Source organism: Geotrypetes seraphini, chromosome 5, assembly GCF_902459505.1.
Source record: "Geotrypetes seraphini chromosome 5, aGeoSer1.1, whole genome shotgun sequence".
Lineage (NCBI taxonomy): Eukaryota > Metazoa > Chordata > Amphibia > Gymnophiona > Dermophiidae > Geotrypetes > Geotrypetes seraphini.
The window spans coordinates 82,091,294-82,113,378 of NC_047088.1; the positions used below are offsets into that span (position 1 = coordinate 82,091,294).

At 42.5% G+C, this 22,085-nt stretch overlaps 1 protein-coding gene across 4 annotated transcripts in view; it reads left to right on the forward strand.

The window, feature by feature from the left end:
• PHKA1 (phosphorylase kinase regulatory subunit alpha 1) overlaps window positions 1–22,085 on the forward strand; it is a 252,951-nt gene that overhangs the window by 59,897 nt on the left and 170,969 nt on the right. For all 4 annotated transcript variants that reach the window (XM_033946131.1, XM_033946129.1, XM_033946130.1 and 1 more), the window contains exons 9-11: window positions 6,597–6,650; window positions 17,788–17,910; window positions 20,405–20,500. In XM_033946131.1, the coding sequence (XP_033802022.1) occupies window positions 6,597–6,650; window positions 17,788–17,910; window positions 20,405–20,500 (273 nt within the window). The remainder of the gene's footprint in view (window positions 1–6,596; window positions 6,651–17,787; window positions 17,911–20,404; window positions 20,501–22,085) is intronic.

Here is a 22,085-nt window from a genome sequence, read left to right on the forward strand (position 1 = left end):
ATGCACTGGTGGCCGACCCACCTTTCACTGTTTTTCACCATGACAAGGTGGTTCTGCGTACCCATCCTAAATTCCTTCCCAAGGTGGTCTCGGAATTTCACCTCAACCAGTCCATTGTGTTGCCTGTCTTTTTCCCTAAGCCCCATTCTCATCCTGGGGAACAGGCGTTGCACACGCTGGACTGTAAGCGTGCCCTTGCTTACTACCTTGACCGTACCAGGGCTCACCGCTCATCTCCTCAGCTCCTTTTGTCCTTCGACCCTAACCGTCTAGGTCGTCCTGTCTCCAAACGGACGCTTTCCAACTGGCTTGCTGCCTGCATTGCGTTCTGTTATGCTCGGGCCGGTCTCTCACTGGAAGGTGCTGTCACGGCCCACAGAGTCAGAGCTATGGCTGCTTCTGTGGCTTTCCTCCGTTCCACGCCCATTGAGGAAATCTGCAAGGCTGCCACGTGGTCCTCAGTTCACACATTCACTACTCACTACTGTCTGGATACCTTCTCCAGACGGGATGGGCACTTCGGCCAATCTGTATTACACAATTTATTTTCCTAATGGCCAACCATCCCTCCTCCCTCTCTGTTAGCTTGGAGGTCACCCATGCGTTAAGAATATGCTGCCTGCTTGTCCTGGGATAAAGCACAGTTACTTACCGTAACAGGTGTTATCCAGGGACAGCAGGCAGATATTCTTACGACCCACCCACCTCCCCGGGTTGGCTTCTTAGCTGGCTTATCTTAACTGGGGACCACGCACTCCTCCGTCGGGCGGGAAGGCACTCGCGCATGTGCGGTGCGGCCAACTAGAACTTTCTAGTGAAAAATGTCTGTACTGGGGCTCCTTCGGTGACGTCACCCATGCGTTAAGAATATCTGCCTGCTGTCCCTGGATAACACCTGTTACGGTAAGTAACTGTGCTTTAGGTACTACAGGATATATAGTAAGGAGATGCAAAGCTTGAAAATTATGCAAAACCGCATTACAATGTAAATTGAATAATGGCAACTTAGTGAGACTACTGCTAAGTGTTGCTGGCGTTGAATCTAGTGTCACAAAGGACAGAGCTATGGGATTTACCAGACTGTTTAGGGGGGGAGAGGATCTGAGTTGAGGGACCATCTGTGTGCGTGGGGGGGGGGCAATATTTGTGACCAAATGCTGCTGGGACAGGAGACTAACACTGCTTGTGAAGTTGCTCATAAGCAACCCATATTCTTCCACTACCGGAGTGCCTGATCTGTGGTATTCAGATACTGCAGGTTAGTCACTCCTGTTAGAAATTAGTGCACCTTAATAAATTATTCCCCTCTTTGTCAAATAAAGAATTTGGTTGAGAGGCTTTTGTTATCTGTATACTGATGTGTATTTACTTTACTTTATTCTTTTATACTGCTATTACCAAAAGTTCTAGGCGGTTCACATTAAGAAGCCATTCAATGGATGGATTTAAAATAAAATAGAATATATAGGGCTAGATTCACTAATGATAGTGACTCAGTCACTGTTGACCGATTCTCTGGCTGATTTTCCAACAGCGATTGACACAATGCAGAGCCCTAACAGTAGTGACAGGGGAAGCAGCCTCCTGTCACTGCTGTCAGGGCTTCTGCTTTTTTTTAATAGAACGGATATTCTTCAAGCCATCTGTCCCATTAAAAAAGCCCCTGACCCCCACACTAGCACTCTAAAGCCACTGTCCCCCCCACAAACCCCAAAAAGACCGCAGGAGGGATGCCTGGAAAGACCTCCCCCCTTCTGGAGTACTGTGTGCAATTCTGGAGGCCACATTACAGTAAAGATGTGCGCAGAATTGAATCGGTTCAGCGGACGGCCACCAGGATGATCTCGGGGCACAAGGGTCTCTCGTACGAAGAGAGACTGAACAAATTGCAGCTCTACACTCTCGAGGAACGTAGGGAGAGGGGAGACATGATCAAAACATTTAAGTACCTCACGGGACGTGTCGAAGTGGAAGATGATATTTTCTTTCTCAAGGGACCCTCGGCCACAAGAGGGCACCCGCTCAAACTCAGGGGCGGAAAATTTCATGGCGACACCAGAAAGTATTTCTTCACAAAGAGAGTGGTTGATCATTGGAACAAGCTTCCAGTACAGGTGATCGAGGCAGACAGCGTGCCAGACTTTAAGAATAAATGGGATACCCATGTGGGATCCCTACGAGGGTCAAGATAAGAAAATTGGGTCATTAAGGCATAGACAGGGGGTGGGTAAGCAGAGTGGGCAGACTTGATGGGCTGTAGCCCTTTTCTGCCGTCATCTTCTATGTTTCTATGTATATAAGGTGGGATGTCAGCACATTGCCAATATAGCAACTATGGCTGTCATGGGGGGAAAGTGTGATTTATCAGACATTGAAAAAGGCATGATCATTGGCTACTGGGCAAAGGGCAGCAGCACTTTGGGAACAAATGAACTTGTGAACTGTTCACAGGCTGCTATGGTTAAAGTGTACCATGAATGGATGAATGGAACCTTTTTGCCAACCTAATTGGCATGCTACCATGGAGCAATTCACCATCCAAACATACCAGGGGGCTTCCAGAAGTGTGTCCAAAATGACTGTGCAGTGAACCCTGTTGTGAATGGGGTTCCGGAGCAGACAGCTGGTGACTGCACCCATATATTTATTTATTATTCAATTTTCTATACCATTCTCCCAGAGGAGCTCAGAATTTATATGAATTTATTCAGGTACTCAAAAATTTTTCCCTGTCTGTTTTGGTGGGCTCACAATCTATCTAATGTACCTGGGGCAATGGGGGGACTGAGTGACTTGCCCAGAGACACAAGGAGCAGCGTGGGTTTGAACCCACAACCTCAGGTTGCTGAGGCTTTAGTTTTAACCACTGCACCACCATTTGTACATGAGTCACATTTTGACCTCCATCAAACGGATGGACGTTGGCATGTCGGGTGAGAAACCACCGAAAACAAACATCCAGTACGTAAGCTGGTGGTGGCAGCATTATGGCCTGGGGAATGGTTTCTTAGTATGGTCTGGATTCCTTGATACCTCTGGAAGATGCACTCAACCATTTTGGGTATCTCTCCATCCTTGCCAATAAAGTACATCTGTACATGTTGATGGTCTTCCCTATGGCTAATGGGATCTTTCAAGAGGACAATTCAACATGTCATACCACCAGAATTGTTTGCAGGTGGTTCGCAGAGCACAACCAAGACTTCCAGCTACTTCCCTGGCCTCTGAATTTCCCAGATCTTAACCCAGTTAAGCATGTTTTGGACCACTTCGATCGACATGTTCGATGACTGGATCTGCTACCATGCACCCATCAGCAACTGTCAGACGCACTGTAGCCTGCATGGTTCCAGATATCTCTAGCAACCATCCAGCATCTTACTGAGTCACTCACTCCCATGGCATCTGGCTACCATCCGTGCTGCCAGAGGCGGTTATTCTGGATATTAGCAGGTGGTCATAATAATATGACTCAACTGTGTATCTTTAAAACAAATGTTTGTAACAAATGAAAAAAAATCATCTGAAAATCAAGGAAAAAGCCGAAGAAATTGAGCCAACAATTTGTGGCTTGTGCATATCCCTAGTTAAGATTGATCCAGTCTGTCTGGATTTATTGCTAATAAAGGGCCCCTTTTACAAATCCATGGTAGTGTGTGCTGTTTGGCAACTGTGTTGCAGCCTAAAGGAACTGAATAGGCTGCGTTGCATTTGCCATGAAAAAATTGCTATTGTGCCTTTGTAAAAAGTGCCCCAAGTCATTTTTGTAATATAATTTTATTTGACTTAGTTTACAGCTGCTTGATCCTGGTACTGTGTTACAGTGCATCATGTGATATTCTGAATGTTACCTGGAGTCCAATTTGCCTCCAGTTTGTTTCAGTGATTATGTTATGTTAATAAGATTTTCTATTCTTCCTTTACCTATTTAGTTCAAGGTCAGATTACATTTCAAGAGGATGGGTCAGTTATCCAGACTGACATAGGGTTGCTAGTACAGGTAGATCAGTGCAACTATTAATACAGTTAGATCATATCGTGTTTCCCCGAAAATAAGAGTGTCTTATACAGTGGAACCTCGGTTTGCGAGTGTTTTGCAAGATGAGCAAAACACTCAGCAAACTTTTGACTCACAAACCGAGCACTGCCCTGATAAATGAGCACTTAAAGCTCAGGAAGCGCCGCTTCGGGGGATTCCTCTTCCAGCCAGCCTTCCACGTCGGGTGCCTTCCGCAGGTTGGAGGACCTCTGCCTGGGCCTGCGCGGCCGGATGGCGTCCCGCCTGCACTTTGCATGTGACGTGCATAGCGTCAATCATCGGCGTTGTACGTGTCATGCATGGCGTGCGGGTGGGGCGGCGCTCAGCTGCGTGGGGTCAGGTGGGGGCTCTCCAGCATGTGGGGGGCATCCGACGTGGAGGGCTGGCCGGCGGATGGAGGAGGCATCCCTCTGAAGCGGCACTGCGGGGTTCTCCAGTGGCTGGCGGGCATTAGAGGCATCCCCCCCGAAGCGGCACTGTGGGGTTCTTCTTCGGATGACGGACAGAGGAGGCGGACGGAGGAGATGGCGCTGCAGCACCCGGGTTCTGGAACGAATCGTCGGTGTTGCCACTATTTTCTATGGGGAACTTTGCTTTGATAAACGAGCATTTTGGATTACGAGCATGCTCCTGGAACGGATTATGCTCATAATCCAAGGTACCACTGTATTAATTTTGGGTCCAAAAAATGCACTAAAGCTTATTTTCTTTTTCTTTCCTTTCTCTCCCCCATCATCTTTCCTCCGCTCTCACCCATCCCCTTGTGCTTTCCCTCTGCAGCATCTTTCCATCCCTCCCTCCTATCTTCTCCATGCAGCAGAACCTTTGCACAGCATCTTTCTATCCCTCCCTCCCATCCCCCGCTGTGCAGCATAACCATGCTGACCCTCCCACTGTGAGACCGACATTCGCTCCAAACAGCAGCATCGGCAGCACTCTAAACAGGCTGCTTCGTGGCCTTCTCCCGCCAAGGCTTCCTTGTACTGCATCGCTGATGACATCATCAATGATGCGGCAAAGGGTTGGACCCAGCTGGAGAAGATCGCGAAGCAGCCTGTTTAAAGAGCTGCCAACGCTGCTGTTTGGAGGGAGGTATGTCAGTCTCGCGGTGGGAGGATCGGCGGAGTTCAGATGGGAGGGAGAGATGTAAAGATGCTGCGTAGGGGGATGGGTGAGAGGGTCAACGGGGTTCGGTTTAGTGGTCGGGGGGAGGGTGGGGCTGCTGCCACTGAATCCAGGAATGGTGTCGGGGACATTTGGTAAGGGCTTTGGGGGCGATCTAACTAGGGCTTATTTTTGGGTAGGGCTTATATTTTAAGACCTACCCCGAAAATCATGCTAGGGCTTATTTTCGGGGAAACACAGTAGTTACAAGTATAAGCACGCTCTTTGTTTTGTCCCAGGAGTTGCTTTAGACCAGGGGTGTCAAATCTGTGGCCCGAGGGCCACATGCGGCCCCGTGAAGTATTTTGTGCAGCCCCGATCGAGGGCGATGCAGTGTTTTCCTCTACTGCCCCTGGGTGTTTACCGTCTTGCCGGCTCCCTCCTCTGTCTTGCTGCAGCGTTTGCGCGGCCCCAGAAACATTTTTTCGGCCAATGCGGCCCAGGGAAGCCAAAAGGTTGGACACCCCTGCTTTAGACAGTTTAGAAATGGGCTTTTACAATTACCATTTCAGTTACTTCCGGGTTGACTCCCTGTCTTGGTAGAGAAATGGTTTTAGAAGTTTTCTGAATCTGAGATAGTGGTCACAAGATCATAGTGTAAATGGTAGCTGTTTCCAGCATTTTGCTAATGATATTGGATAATAAGGTAATTGGCCTGGTACACTTTATATTGTTGTTTGCTGGGTATTTTATTATGTCTGGGTTAGGTCAAATGAATGAAAATGTGACTTGAAAGTATACGTTAACACTTTGGGGCCTTTTTACTAAAACTTAGTCAGATGAAATGCAAATAAACTTATATGTATAAAATGGGCTTCTTTGCATTTGGCATGCGCTGAACTTTAGTATAAAGGCCCCTTTATGAGCAATGGGGAAAAAAAGATACATACTATAAATTATCTAATGTTTTCCCTAGCTGGAGAGACAGAGAGGACAATTTACTTGGGTAACTACAAGTTTACCAATGTAAATAGACTGCTTGAATATTGTCAAATTATGTACTTCAACTCTTGCAAAAAGTAGGCAGGCTTGAAGGGGTAGTTGGGTTGGGAGAGGATAAAAAACCACGCAAAGATTAGATTTTCAAATCTGTGCACATTGTTTTCAAAAGAAAACCCCCCAAATATAAATATTTGAGTGTTTCTTTCTGGAAAAGTTTTTTTTAAAAAAAAGTAAAGTATGTACCTATTTTCCCTTTCAGGATTAGCACAAAGTTTGTGGGTTAAATGTATTTGGGATCAGATATGACAGTTGCCCCAAAATAGGGTAAATCTTGTCTTCTCTGTTTATAGTGCATTTCTGTAGTTTAATAAACTTTTACCATAACATTGAAGGCAGCTTTTATCTATAAGGTTTTATTACTCTTGTAATTATTAGATATTATTTTATCCAGGGACGTTATGGTTGCTGTCGATTTCTGAGAGATGGATACAAGACCCCAAGAGAGGTACGTTTTTAATCACCAATCAGACACTTTTATTTAATGCACTTGGTAACAGCAGTAGTGCAGCTTCATATTCCAAACATGTATGAGTATGAAATGCATGATTAAAAGTGCATCTTAGCCTAAATTGTTATCAGCAGAGACCAGAAATATCAGTTCATAATTTGACTAGCATTGTTGTGGATACTTAGCACTATCAAATGTAATTGATGAGCAGATCCTTTCCACATTCTTCCCTTATTTGTTCTTTTCTTTACTGATTGTAGTTCTCCCCTTTTTCCTCGTTCCTTTTGTTTGTCTGGTGTATGTACGTTTGTTTTTACTGACATATCCCCCATAATGATAAATTCTGTTTTTAATCAATTGTTTTATGTCATTGTATGCTGACAATGAATTTTATTGTACACCGCTTTGAATTTCAGATTAACCGGTATTACAAATTTTTAATAAACCTTGAAACCTTGACACATGTTATCTTGCATCTCCTTGAAGGAATGTGGTAAGTACAGTACTCCCCTGATATTCACGGGGGTTCCGTTCCAGGAACCCCCGCGAATGTTGAAAAACTGCAAATACGGTTTTTAGCAGGGGAGACAGGAGAGAGCAGCCGGAGAGGCAGGAGAGGGCAGCTGGAGTGCCGGCGAGTGAAGGAAATCACTTGCGGTATGCTCTGACCGCTTCTTCCTGTACTAAAGTTGGGCCTCACCAATCAGGAGCTGTGTGTCAAAAAGCAATCAAACTAACTGCTCTTTTTGTAATGAAAAGAACCTTCGACATGAAGAGTTGTAGAGCTAATGAAGCCGGCTGTGCCGCTTTCAATACCCTCTGTTTTCTATCCGATAACCAATTGCTTATCCACAACTGAACTTTGCCACCTATCCCATGACTTTAATTTTCTCAAGAGCCTCTTGTGAGGAATTTTATCAAAAGCTTTCTGAAAATCTAGATACACTATATCAACTGGCTCACCTTTATCCACATGTTTATTCACACCTTCAAAGAAGTCAAGCAAATTTGTGAGGCAAGATCTCCCTCGGCTGAACCCATGCTGATTGCGTCTCATTAAATCATGTTTGTCTACGTGTTCCACAATTTTATTTTTTATAATCGTTTCTACAATTTTGCCTGGCACTGAAGTGAGGCTTACCGGTCTGTAATTTCCTGGATCTCCCCTGGAGCCCTTTTTAAAAATCGGCATAACATTGGCCACTCTCCAATCTTCAGGTACTTCAGATGATTTTAGCGACAGGTTACAGATCACTAACAGCAGGTCAGCAATTTCATGTTTAAGTTCTTTTAATACTCTGGGATGTATACCATCCGGTCCTGGCGATTTATCACCTTTTAACTTGTCGATTTGGCTCTGTACATTTTCCAGATTCATCATGGAAATACGTGGAAGGACAAGAAGCTATATTGCACTGATGGGCTACATATTACTACAGCAGGAAAAAGAAACCTTGCAGAGAAATTTAGACAATATTTTTCTAGGCATTTAAACTAGAAGGTGGGGGTGGTGTATGTACGAAGGACATTTATAAAGACCACCCCCGGCAAAAGAAAAGATGTGATAGTAGTAAAGGCTGCAACATAAGCAATATCAGCAACTCATTTCTTAGTATTGCAACGGAAAGTGAAACGACACAAAAATCCATACAAAAAAGGAGATTATCGCTGAAAAATAGCTGGAAAGCGATGACCACAAATGCTCGCAGTCTAAGCAACAAAGTTCATGATCTGCAAGCCCTGATATTAGAGGCAGATCTAGATATTGTTGCTATCACAGAGACATGGTTCAGTGAATCACATGGATGGGATGCAAACATACCGGGATATAATCTTTTTAGGAAGGACAGAGATGGTCATAAAGGTGGAGGAGTAGCTCTCTATGTAAAGATCAATATCCAAGCGACCGAAATGCAAGGGACCTGGGGAGAGGAAGAAGCGATATGGATTGCTCTGAAAAGAGAAGATGGAACTTCTATCTACGTGGGTGTAGTCTACAGACCTCCAACTCAATCGCAGCAAATTGATAAGGATCTGATTGTGGATATCCAAAAGTTTGGAAGGAAAGAGGAGGTTCTACTGTTGGGAGATTTCAACCTGCCGGATGCGGACTGGAATGTTCCGTCTGCGGAATCGGAAAGAAGTAGGGAGATTGTGGATGCCTTTCAAGAGGCTCTGCTCAGACAAATGGTGATGGAACCCACAAGGGAAAAAGCGATATTGGATCTGGTCCTCACAAATGGAGAGAGTATCTCTAATGTTCGAGTGGGTGCTCACCTGGGTAGTAGCGATCATCAAACGGTTTGGTTTGATATAACGGCTAAAGTGGAGAGCGGCCGCACGATACTTAAAGTCCTAGATTTCAAACGTACGGACTTTAATGCAATGGGAAAGTACCTGAAGAAAGAGCTGTTAGGATGGGAGGACATAAGAGAAGTGGAAAGACAGTGGTCTAAGCTGAAAGGAGCGATAAAAATGGCTACGGACCTTTATGTGAAGAAAATCAATAAAAACAAGAGAAAAAGGAAGCCGATATGGTTCTCCAACCTAGTGGCTGAGAAAATAAAGGTGAAAGAGTTGGCGTTCATGAAATATAAAAAAACCCAAGAAGAGGAGAGCAGAAAGGACTACAGGGTGAAACTGAAAGAAGCCAAGAGAGAGATACGTTTGGCGAAGGCACAGGCGGAAGAACAAATGGCTAAAAATGTAAAAAAGGGAGATAAAAATTTTTTCAGATATATTAGTGAAAGGAGGAAGATAAAAAATGGAATTGCTAGGCTAAAAGATGCTGGGAACAAATATGTGGAGAGTGATGAGGAGAAAGCAAATGTGCTAAACAAATACTTCTGTTCTGTGTTCACAGAAGAAAATCCTGGAGAAGGACTGAGATTGTCTGGCAAAGTTACACGAGAAAATGGAGTAGATTCTGCGCCGTTCACGGAGGAGGGTGTTTATGAGCAACTTGAAAAACTGAAGGTGGACAAAGCGATGGGACCAGACGGGATCCATCCCAGGATACTAAGGGAGCTCAGAGAGGTTCTGGCGAGTCCTATTAAAGACTTGTTCAACAAATCTCTGGAGACGGGAGTGATTCCTGGGGATTGGAGGAGAGCGGATGTGGTCCCTATTCATAAAAGTGGTCACAGGGATGAAGCAGGAAACTACAGGCCGGTGAGCCTCACTTCAGTTGTTGGAAAAATAATGGAAGTGTTGCTGAAAGAAAGGATAGTGTATTTCCTTGAATCTAAGGGGTTACAGGATCCGAGGCAACATGGCTTTACAAAAGGTAAATCGTGCCAAACGAACCTGATTTAATTTTTTGATTGGGTAACCAGAGAGCTGGATCGAGGACATATGCTAGATGTAATTTACTTGGATTTCAGCAAAGCCTTTGATACAGTTCCTCATAGGAGGCTGTTGAACAAACTTGAAGGGCTGAAGTTAGGACCCAAAGTGGTGAACTGGGTCAGAAACTGGCTGTTGGACAGACGCCAGAGGGTGGTGGTTAATGGAAGTCGCTCGAAGGAAGGAAAGGTGACTAGTGGAGTCCCTCAGGGTTCGGTGCTGGGGCCAATCCTGTTCAATATGTATGTAAGTGACATTGCTGAAGGGTTAGAAGGAAAAGTGTGCCTTTTTGCACATGATACCAAGATTTGTAACAGAGTAGACACCGAAGAGGGAGTGGAGAATATGAAAAAGGATCTGCAAAAGTTAGAGGAATGGTCTAATGCCTGGCAACTAAAATTCAATGCAAAGAAATGCAGATTAATGCATTTGGGGATTAATAATAGGAAGGAACCGTATATGCTGGGAGGAGAGAAGCTGATATGCACGGACGGGGAGAGGGACCTTGGGGTGATAGTGTCCGAAGATCTAAAGGCGAAAAAACAGTGTGATAAGGCAGTGGCTGCTGCCAGAAGGATTCTGGGCTGTATAAAGAGAGGCGTAGTCAGTAGAAGGAAGAAGGTGTTGATGCCCCTGTACAGGTCATTGGTGAGGCCCCACTTGGAGTATTGCGTTCAGTTTTGGAGACCGTATCTGGCGAAAGACGTAAGAAGACTTGAGGCGGTCCAGAGGAGGGCGACGAAAATGATAGGAGGCTTGCGACAGAAGACGTATGAGGAGAGACTGGAAGCCCTGAATATGTATACCCTAGAGGAAAGGAGAGACAGGGGAGATATGATTCAGACATTCAAATACTTAAAGGGTATTAACGTAGAACAAAATCTTTTCCAGAGAAAGGAAAATGGTAAAACCAGAGGACATAATTTGAGGTTGAGGGGTGATAGATTCAGGGGCAATGTTAGGAAATTCTACTTTACGGAGAGGGTAGTGGATGCCTGGAATGCGCTCCCGAGAGAGGTGGTGGAGAGTAAAACTGTGACTGAGTTCAAAGAAGCGTGGGATGAACACAGAAGATTTAGAATCAGAAAATAATATTAAATATTGAACTAAGGCCAGTTACTGGGCAGACTTGCACGGTCTGTGTCTGTGTATGGCCGTTTGGTGGAGGATGGGCAGGGGAGGGCTTCAATGGCTGGGAGGGTGTAGATGGGCTGGAGTAAGTCTTAACAGAGATTTCGGCAGGTGGAACCCAAGCATAGTACCGGGTAAAGCTTTGGATTCTTGCCCAGAAATAGCTAAGAAGAAAAAAAAAAATTTTTAAATTGAATCAGGTTGGGCAGACTGGATGGACCATTCGGGTCTTTATCTGCCGTCATCTACTATGTTACTATGTATCAAGATTTCTTTCAGTTTCTCTGCATTATCACCCTTGAAAACCATTTCTGATTCAGGTTGATCTCTTACATCTTCTTCCGTAAAGACCGAAGCAAAGAATTAATTCAGTTTTTCTGCTATGGCCTTATCCTCCCTGAGCACCCCTTTCGCTCCTTGGTCATTCAACAGTCCCACAGATTCCCTCACAGGTTTTCTGCTTCTGATGTACCTAAAAAAATTGCTATGAGTTTTTGCCTCTTTTGCTAGTTTCTCTTCATATTCTTTCTTAGCTGTCTTTATCAATGCTTTGCATCTAACTTGCCAGTGCTTGTGTTTCTTCTTATTTTCTTCATTCAAATCCTTTTTCCATTCTTTAAAGGATGTTTTTTTGGCTCTAATAGCCTCTTTCATTTCATCTTTTAACCACGCCGGCTCTCGTTTCCTCTACTTTACACCTTTGCTGATACATGGAATATATCTGGTCTGGGCTTCCACGACGGTATTTTTAAATAACATCCACGCCTGGTTTACAATCCCAACCTTTGCAGCCGATCCTTTTAGCTTCTTTTTAACCATTTTCCTCATTTTATCATAGTCACCCTTTCAAAAATTAAACTGTCCTTACAGTAAATTTCTTTTGCAACATTATTACCGGTATCAGCTCAAATTTGATCAAGTTATGATCACTGTTTCCCAGCGGACCAAACACAGTTAACTCCCGTACTATGTCTTGCATTCCACTAAGGACCAAATCTAAAAGTTACAGCTTCAAATGGATGATTGTTCAATTGTATCGGTGCGGTAAGAGGTAAACCATCTTTTCATGGGAATATCATTGTTTGACTTTTTGAGATATTGAGAGCCAGCATATTTTTACTCAGCCAATTGTGGATTTTTTCAAGTTTGATGTTTATGCTGCTTATGTCGTTAGGATTGTTGGCATCCAGTGGGTGCAAGAGTTGTATATCGTCAGCATAAGCATACATCCTGAATCCAAGTGACTGACCGAGTGTCAACAATGGTGCCAGAAAGATGTTGAATAGGACTGGTGATAGTATCGAACCTTGGGGTATTCCAAAGGTGTATGAGAAAGAGTTGGATGCTGAATTTTTAAAGAACACTTTGACTAAGCGGTCTGTAAGATAAGATTGAAACCAGGTCAAAACTGATCCAGTGATTCCTATTGAAGCGAGTCTTTTGAGGAGAAGAGAATGGTCGATAGTGTCAAAGGCCGTGGTCAGATCTAATGAAATCAGCTGAACTGACTTATGATGTTCCAGATAATACAGGATCGTAATTGTTAATCCGATCATTGAGTGTTATAGAATGATTGGTATGAAAACCTGTTTGATTGGGATGAAGCATAAGTATTTTCTATATAAAATCTGTAATTTGATTAAAACCACTTTTTCAGTGAGCTTTGTGAGAAAGGGAAGATTGGAAATTGGACGATAATTAGATTAATCCTCTATGAATGCAGAAGGATCCTTTATTATAGGTCTAATGGATTATTCTTTCCTGTCTTTAGGCATTGTGCTGGTGGATAGACTACTTGAGACTAGTTTGAGAATAATTGGTCCAACGACTGGAAATAAACATTTAATAATTGTCAGTGGGATCTGGTCAAGTCTAGAGCCTTTGGAGTTTATATTTTGAAGAAGTCTTTTCAGATCATTTAGGGAGGGTAGATTGAATTTGGTGCATTTTGAGACTGGTAATTTTAGAAGGTCTAGAATGATGTTGTCTAGAAAGATATTGTTTGAATTTCTCTCCAAGAATCCTTTTTCCTGTCATGGAAAGATGTAGCCCATAATCACAGTACAGCCTGATATTTTTCTATGTACTTCCCCATCTTCCTATGTATCTAGAATCCTTCTTCCTTACACCAGCCTTTAAGATCTTTATTGAACTCTTCTGTTTTACATAATCCTTCCTCTCCCTTGTCATATATAGGAATAACTTCAGAGAAAGCTGAAGTCCAAACCAAAGACCTAAGTTTCTTCTGAAGCTTCTGGAATACTCTCTCTGCTCCACAATTGCTATTGTTGGTCATGCCATTTGTCCCCAGGTAGATTACAGTATCAATGTTCTTTCTGTTACATCCCTTCTGGTTTCAGTACGATAGATGTCCAATCTCTTCCCACAATCAGGGAGTTGCAGAAATCCAAACACTTTTCTGAGCATATGCTCCTCCTACAATTTCAATTTCTGCATGCAATCCATGCAGAAGTCTTCTCCTCTGCTCTGTATCTTTTTCTTATTTTTTTTGCTTAAAGTTCGTTTTTTATGGTGGTTTCAGCACTGTGAGACCCCTTTACGGTGGTCATCTGTCGGAGGAATGGACATAGTCCCACAGAGCCGGACTGCTGCTTCACAGAGAAACTTCAGTGGACCTGTGGAACCAGCCTGCTGTGTGCCATCCTTCTTGGACTTGGGGGCCCATTTTCCTGGGAGTTCGCTTGCCCTCTGACGTTGTCAAGGGTTAATGTGCAGGCTGTATGCATCCTGACTAAAAGTCCCTAGGGTATTCAGGGTGCAGGCTGCATTTAACAATGGAGGTGGGCCTCAGAGACCAAGAATCAGGTAGTTGACAATCATCGGCCCAGACCCCAATTATGTTTAAATATTACTTTTTTTATATATGAAAAAAATTTTTTTTATAAATTATAAATCGTTTTAATATTTTTTATATATTTAGCTTAATTTTAAACATTTTAAACTTCATCAATGAAAGATAGTGTCTATAGTTTCAAAAAAGCACTTATCTTTGTAAATGCCGCTGAAAGTGAACGGCACCGCTTAGTGAAACCCGATGCAGCCTCCGTTTCACCCTACTAGGCTTCGTCAGGGAATAGTATTTGATTTGATTTGATTTCTTATTTCAGCAGTACGGAGTACAACTTCCTACATAGCAGTCCAAAGATCTTCACATTTGGTTATTTGGAGCAGTTTCTAAGGTAGAAAATCCTTTCCTCCATTCAGCTGCAGTTTAAACAGAAGCAGGCACTGCACAGACTATAAGTATACTTCCATTAATTCCTATGGGAGTTTCAGGGATGGTCTGTGGAAAGCGGTAAAACTAACTTTTCAGAATTTCTAAGTCTCCCACCTCCCCAAACCTCAAATTGATATTTTTTTATTTTTTTAATTTCTTTATTTTTGCCATTTTTGGTGTGTGAATTTATTGACGGTGGTCATCTTGGATTTTTATTGATCCTTTTTTAAAAGTTATTTTTGCCTCAAAACCCCTCAATTTTGTTAAAAATCATTTAGGATGGACTCCTTGGCCCCTAATCTGTCAAACGTGTGCATTGATTGCACCGAATTGATGACCGTGTACTGCATGCCGCAGCACGCTGGAGAAGGGGGCGGGAGCTTCGGGCTTTGTCTCCTCCAGGTCCTTCAGGGCTGGGGAGTTGGCCTGTGTCTGTGGTTTCAGAAAAAAGTATCATCCAGAAACCATTCTGGAGTCTGGTGTCAAACACCTGTGTTCCAAGTTGGGGGACTCCTTTGGCATGGTGTGGGCACCTCAACAGGACCCGGCTGTGGCCAAGGGGTGTGAATTTTACCCAAACTTTATTCGGCTCCTCTGGAAAGTGTATGCTTTGGACCCAGCTAGTTTGATGCAGCCAGCGGGCACGTCAGTTTCTTCTAAGCTGGTTTCACCAGTGGCAGAAATCCCTGTTTAGGAATCCTCTCGTCCAGCTGTGACAGAGCTTGACTGCATTAGTTGCCATACAGATTTTATGCCTCTTCTGTCTCCTGATGCTGTTTCTATTTTGGATCCTGTTGCTTCCCTTGCTGAGAGTCCAGATTTGGGTGAGAACTCCTCCATCCGCAGACTGTTTTTAGAATGGCTTTGTCCATCATTTTTTTGCTGATGTTCTGAAGAGCTCAAATAGGAATCTCCAACTTTTACGTCAGTGTTCTGTCATGGACTGTTCTCTCTCTTTTTTTTAAAATTGTGTTTATTGAAAATTGCAACAAAGACTGTACAACCAGCAAACAATACAAGCTTGAACAATACTATACAAAGAGTACAAGATAAGAATATACCAGCAGCAAGAATAGCAGAACACCTATGAATATTATCTACCAACTGGTTAACAGCCCAGTTACAACATTCATTTTCTATGTTATCCCCCGCAAACACGCAACCCTTCCAACCTTCCCACAAACAAGCATAGCACCATGTGCACCACCCAAAACTTACTATGCACTCCACACTCATTCTGCCTCACTCGCCCACCTGTCCTGACCCCCGTGCTGGGCAAGGAATCCATGAAAACCGCTAAAACTCCCAGCTACCCAGAAGACACCTGGGGAGGATGATCTCCAGGACAGCGGAGAAGTAATTCTTTTGCAGGGAACTACATAGCACAAGTGTTCTATCTAGAAAGTTGAGGGAAGCCTTTGAATCTCGATCTCCGCTATCCGATTAAGCAAGTGTGAGTAAGAGGCCACCCGATCTGAAACCCAATGTTGCAGCAAAAGTCTCTTAACCACCAAAACAGCCAGGTAAAGAAACTTCCGCCGAGGGGAAGAAAACCCAGCACGTATCAGCTCTCTTTGGTCCCCCAGCAGTAACATGCTATAGTCTCAAGCAATATGGCGCTGCACTATCTGTTCTAGTAAGGGAAGAACCTGCAGCCATAATTCTGTAGTGGGGCACTCCAAAAAGAGATGGAGAAGTGTACCCGAGGCTCTTTTACATTTAGGACATAAATCCCTGTCCCTTAATCCCATTCGTACCCCTCGGTGCATTATCTTGTACTACATTTCTTTGAGATCAGTTTTGCCTCCCTTGGAGTGGACATGATCAAAAAGATCCAAAAAAGTTTCCTGTCATAAAGTTCAACCAACTCCCTCTGCCAGGTTGCAGCTATTGTATCTATAGGGTGTAACTTATATGCAGCTTTCAAGACCTTATACCAGGTAGATAGTTTGTTCATACTCTGCAGAACCTGTAAAAATTGAGTGTCCAGCAGACCACAGAGTCAAGCATCCTCCCCATTTCTGTTGTAAAGAGTTGTAGTAATGACGAACCAGGAGATAAGCCCAAAAATGAGTAGAAAGAATGCCCACCTAGACTGTACTTGAGCAAAGGTAGGAAACACCCCTCTCCCCAAATCCCACAGATCTTTCAGGGTCCCACACCCCCTCTGCTCCCACAACTGGAACCATGACTGACCAATAAGAACATAATAATTGCCGTTGCTGGGTCAGACCATTGATCCATCGTGCCCAGCAGTCCGCTCCTGCTGCGGCCCTTAGGTCAAAGACCAGTGCCCTAACTGAGACTACCCTTACCTGCGTACGTTCTGGTTCAGCAGGAACTTGTCTAACTTTGTCTTGAATCCCTGGAGTTTTTTGAGCAACCTACGGTGGATTCTGCCATGGCTCAGGTTATCAGGCACATGGCCCTTCTAGTGATGGAAGAGTAGTGCTTGTGGACTTTATATTAAAAAGAATTTTGAAGTGGCAGCTTCTGGTATTAAGGTGGCCTTTCCAGTTTATAATGTTTACTGACCTGGTTCAATTATGTTTAATTGTTGCTGTTTGGCATTTCTTCACATGAGCAGATTAGATTTATTTGTCGGAGAGTGTCCTCATACCCCCTCTCTCTCTTTCTCATCTTTGTCCTGGCTGCTTTACAACTAACTGGTTTTTGAGGGGACAGTGCTGAGGTGAGAGGAGTGGAGCTTAAGTCTCTGAAATATGAGGCTTCCTACAAGTTCTGGCGGATAGAGGGAAATAACTCACTAGTCCCAGAATAAAATGCGGATTTATAGGAAAGGAGATTATTAGCAAAGGTAAGAAACCTGATCTTTAATTGTTTTAATTTGACTCTTGCTGTTTCTTGCCCCTTGGTTTTGGGGGATTTGGTTACTACTCAGCTTTGTTAGAAAAGTACTGGCTTGTTGTGGACTATCATAACTCCTGATAGGGTCTGGGCTTTGGGTCAGTGATTCTCAGTCTCCATCTCTGCCAGGTGAGTATATATTCATGCACTGGAACTGCTTACCTTATGTTTAAATTTAGCTTTATTTCCTTGTGTTCAAATGAACTTACCATGCATTTACCTTAATACTTAAAATTCACTGAATGATTTTACATCTGTACGAGGGTGGTTAAACAATTGTCTCCATTGAGGGCTATAAACTTAGTCCAGCGAGTTTCCAGTTTTTTCGTAAGTTATTTTTCCTATGATATGAAAAACCTGGAAACTTGCTGGACTAAGTATTCAACCCCTCGATGGAGACTGTTTAACTTGCTTTTTTTTTTTTTTAACCAAACTTTTTAAACCACCCTTGTAGAAGGGGGATAAATAATTTCAGACATATGCTTCTAACAGTGCCTTTATTATTGTATTTTATTTCCTTTGTTTTCTAAAGCTGTATTGCAATATTTGCAGGATCCCAGTCGCCTGTACTATGAGCCAGCGGAGCTAAAACTGTTTGAGAATATTGAGTGTGAGTGGCCTTTGTTCTGGACCTACTTCATTCTAGATGGGATATTCAATGGTAATACAGAGCAGGTAATATGCCATCCTCTCTACTCCATCTTCTTTGGGCTTGAATTTTCTCTTTGCAGTTATTCTTTAAGCAAAGGTTTCAGCAGTTTGTCTTCAGGTCATTTTTACTCAGTATGTCGCATATTCACATTTATAAACTGATCATATTTTGCATTTGGAACCTAGGACAATAGCAGGTGGACTTTACTGTCTATCACTCTGAAATATCAAAGAAGAGACAAGTTAATTTAATCACGTATTTTTAATGGGTATAACCAATGGGCAGACTGGATGGACCATTCAGGTCTTTATCTGCCGTCATTTACTGTGTTACATTTACAAAATAATACTGGCAATAGGAAAATTAGATTTATTCCGTTGTACTGATTCATAGCCAGATATAAAATAATTTGTTTAAGTATTCAATGAACAAACAGTGGAATTTGTTGCTGGAGGATGTGGTTAAGATATCTAGCATAGCTGGATTTAAAAGGGGTTAGGACAAGTTCCGGAGCGCTGGTCCTCAACTCAGTCCTTGGGACACGCCCAGCCAATCAGGTTTTAAGGATATCTACTATGAATATACATTGGCATAAATTTGCATGCATTGCCTCCATTATATGTAAATCTGTCTCATGCATATTGTTTATTGAAAGCTTCTATACCACTTCTAATGACTGGGGAGACAATTCAAAGTGGTTTACATGAGCTTCTGTAATGGTATTACAATACAGAGAGTATTTTTGTGATGGTTTTCCATACATGAGCTGCTATAATGTTGACATTTACATATCTTTTATTTACCCACTATATATTCACCCTATATAAGCACTTGAGTATACTATGTTCACCCTGTACATAACTCTTCTTACACATTTATACTATAATACAGTCATCCTATGTATTCCATACATAATACTAGTAGCATGTATATAATCACATCCTGGTAAATCTAGTTTCCTGTACTTTATGTATCATATCCTCATCTTTCTTGGCATATCTACTGTTATCACCCTGTTGTGTTCCTAGTGGGGAGTAGCCAGATATATTCTAAAACCACACCCCCCAAAAAAACCACTTCACAGACCTGCTGGGTTTGATCTAAGGACTGGGTTGAAAACCTCTCATAGAGGAAAAGTTCATAAACAATTATTTGCCAAGTAAACATTAGAAGGTACTGCTTATCCTTGGGAACCTGCAAGGAATGGATCAACTCTTTGGGATCTGCTGGATATTTCCTGTTGGAGTGAACCAAACAGACAAGAAAAGGGAAGAAGACTTGCCTCAAAAATGTCAAACAAACAAAGGCAAGTGAGATGTCATATCACATTATCATTCCAAGCAGGTAAATGGAATAAATGTTTAACCAACTTTATCTCAAACACTCTTTCTTATCAGAGTTTTAGGAAGTCAATCAAAACATATCTTTGACAAATTTATCTGACTTCATTTCTGCCATGATGTACTTCTAAAACACTTTCTGGAAAAATTTGATTAATCTTACTATGCTAATGTAATTTTGAAAGTTTTTTGTAATATCGCTGTCTTTATACAGTCTCTTCCGTTGTAAACCACTCTGAACTGTTTGTGGTATTGCGGTATATAAAAATAAAGTTATTATTATTATTATAAAACAACCAAAGGGTACATTTATTAGTATAAAAAGTCATAGTACATTTACTCGATGAAACCACAGAGTAAAAGTCCTGACTAGGCATCCCAGTTTTGGATATCTGGAATGCCTTCTTCAGGGGACTGAACAAATAAACTAAAATGAGAAATCATGGGCATAAATGTATATTCTATAAACAACATTAAAATCATAAGGAAATGAATCATAATCCATAAATAACAAAGAATAAAATAAAACCATCATATGAATAAAATATAAAAATTAACATCATAAATGCAAATTAAAAAGTCATGAGTGACGATAAAATAAAACATAAATATCAAATAAGCGTAGCAAAAGAAACAGAACATGAAAATACCATCATAAAAATACAACCAAGCATGAATATAAAATTAACTTTTGCTAAAAATTCATAATAATACTTGAAAGCCATTAGGATGCAAATAAACAGCAATAGGACCAAAAGTGAGATGTATTGTAAAACATGAAAGATCAACCATATAGCATCAGTATCATGTAAAAAAAACGATTATAAATCATAAAATTATACAAGTGAAACTATAAGGCATATATTGGTATGAAAGAGGCAAAGTAGAAACATAATGTTTGGTAAGCAATTAAACATTATCAATAGCACAGCAAACAATATGCAGTCAAAAATAAAATAAATAGATATCAGGTAAAACCAAATAAAGGTAAGGACACATTTGAAACAAAAAGCAAACACATAAAAAACCTCCATATTTCCTGTTGGCATGGATTAGCTAAGATGCTAGGTCTCTAAGTGAACCTTTAGTCTAACCCAGAATAGTACATCTTATAGTCTTAGTTGCCTGTGGGAGTATCAGCAAGATTCAAATTTCATCATATTTTCCTGTCCCTCAGGTTCAAGAGTACAGAGATGCTCTGGAGAGCATTCTTATAAAAGGGAAACATGGGGTTCGCTTACTACCAGAGTTGTACAGTGTTCCTGCTGACAAGGTGAGCTGTAGCATTAGTGAAGCTTCTGGATCACATCTTCCCCCCATATCCCTTCCGAAACACCGGAGGCCCACCGGCTCATACTTGGCAGGCTATTGGGATTTGGGGTAGGAGTAATCTTTAGTTGTTCCTGCTCATATTGACACAGACTCTCAAAATGATGCCCCTAGTGCTGGTCTCATGGTACTATTGTTAAGACTCATGTTTGGTAGTACCACAAGAATACCACTAGGAGTGCTATTTTGCATGGAAGTGCTGGCAATGGCAGGAGTGACTGGGAATTGCTTCTGCCCAAGAACCCATAGACTGCAAGGTAAGAGCCAATAGGCCACTGGGACATTGGGGGTGGGGGTCTCATTGAGAGTGAGAGAGCTTTGATCAGGGTGTGGGGGTCTAATCTGTGTGGTTTTTGATCAGGCAGGGTGTTGTGATTGAAGGGGGGAAAGGTGAAAATGCTATCATTGAATTCCTTTAAGATATGGTCCGTGAACATTGGGCTACGGCTTGGCAACCTGATGTTCCTGGGCCAGTGGATGAACATATATGAGATGGCTCATAGGCAGTGTTAACCTCTTACTATGGGAGTCATCAGCTGAGGTACAGAGATACTGCATGCAGGTTGGTGATTCCCGTGGTAAATTAAAGTGTGGTAAAGATCACTTTTCATCTTACTTTTATAACTTTTTCCCATAATGAGGTTCAACGTGGATAAGTGCAAGGTGATGCATGCCGGTAATCATATGCACGAATACAGGATGTCTGGAGCTATACTCAGAGAGAGCACCCAGGAAAGAGACTTGGGAGTACTTGTATAGTCAGTGAAACCGTCCGCGCAATGTGCGGCAGCGGCGAAAAGGGCAAACAGAATGCTAGGAATGATTAAGAAGGGGATCACAAACAGATCTGAAAAGGTTATCATGCCGTTATACCGGGCCATTGTACACCCCCACCTGGAATACTGCGTCCAACACTGGTTGTCGTACATGAAAAAGGACATAATACTACTCGAAAGGGTCCAGAGAAGAGCGACAAAAATGGTTAGGGGACTGGGGGAGTTGCCGTACAATGAGAGGCTAGAGAAACTGGGCCTCTTCTCCCTTGAGAAGAGAAGACTGAGAGGAGACATGATCGAAACATTTAAGATATTGAAGGGAATTGACTTAGTAGAGAAAGAGAGACTGTTCACCCTCTCCAAGGTGAAGAGAACGAGAGGGCACTCTCTAAAGTTAGAAGGGAAAAGATTCCGTAGAAACGTAAGCAAGTTCTTCTTCACCCAGAGAGTGGTAGAAATCTGGAAAGCACCCTTCAGGGATTCAAGACAAAGTTGGATAAGTTCCTACTGGAACAGGCTAGACTCAAATAGGACACTGGTCTTTGACCTAAGGGCTGCCACTTGAGTGGACTGCTGGGCATGATGGACCACTGGTCTGACCCAGCAGCGGCAGTTCTTATGTTCTTATAATGTAGTTTCTAGTGCAACAAGAATATCAGTCTTGACCAACGAGTATTTACCTTCTTTTACTGTGAAGTCTGTAGAGAGCCTAATTTACATATTATTTTGCTCCTCCTCCTCTCACTCTGGGCT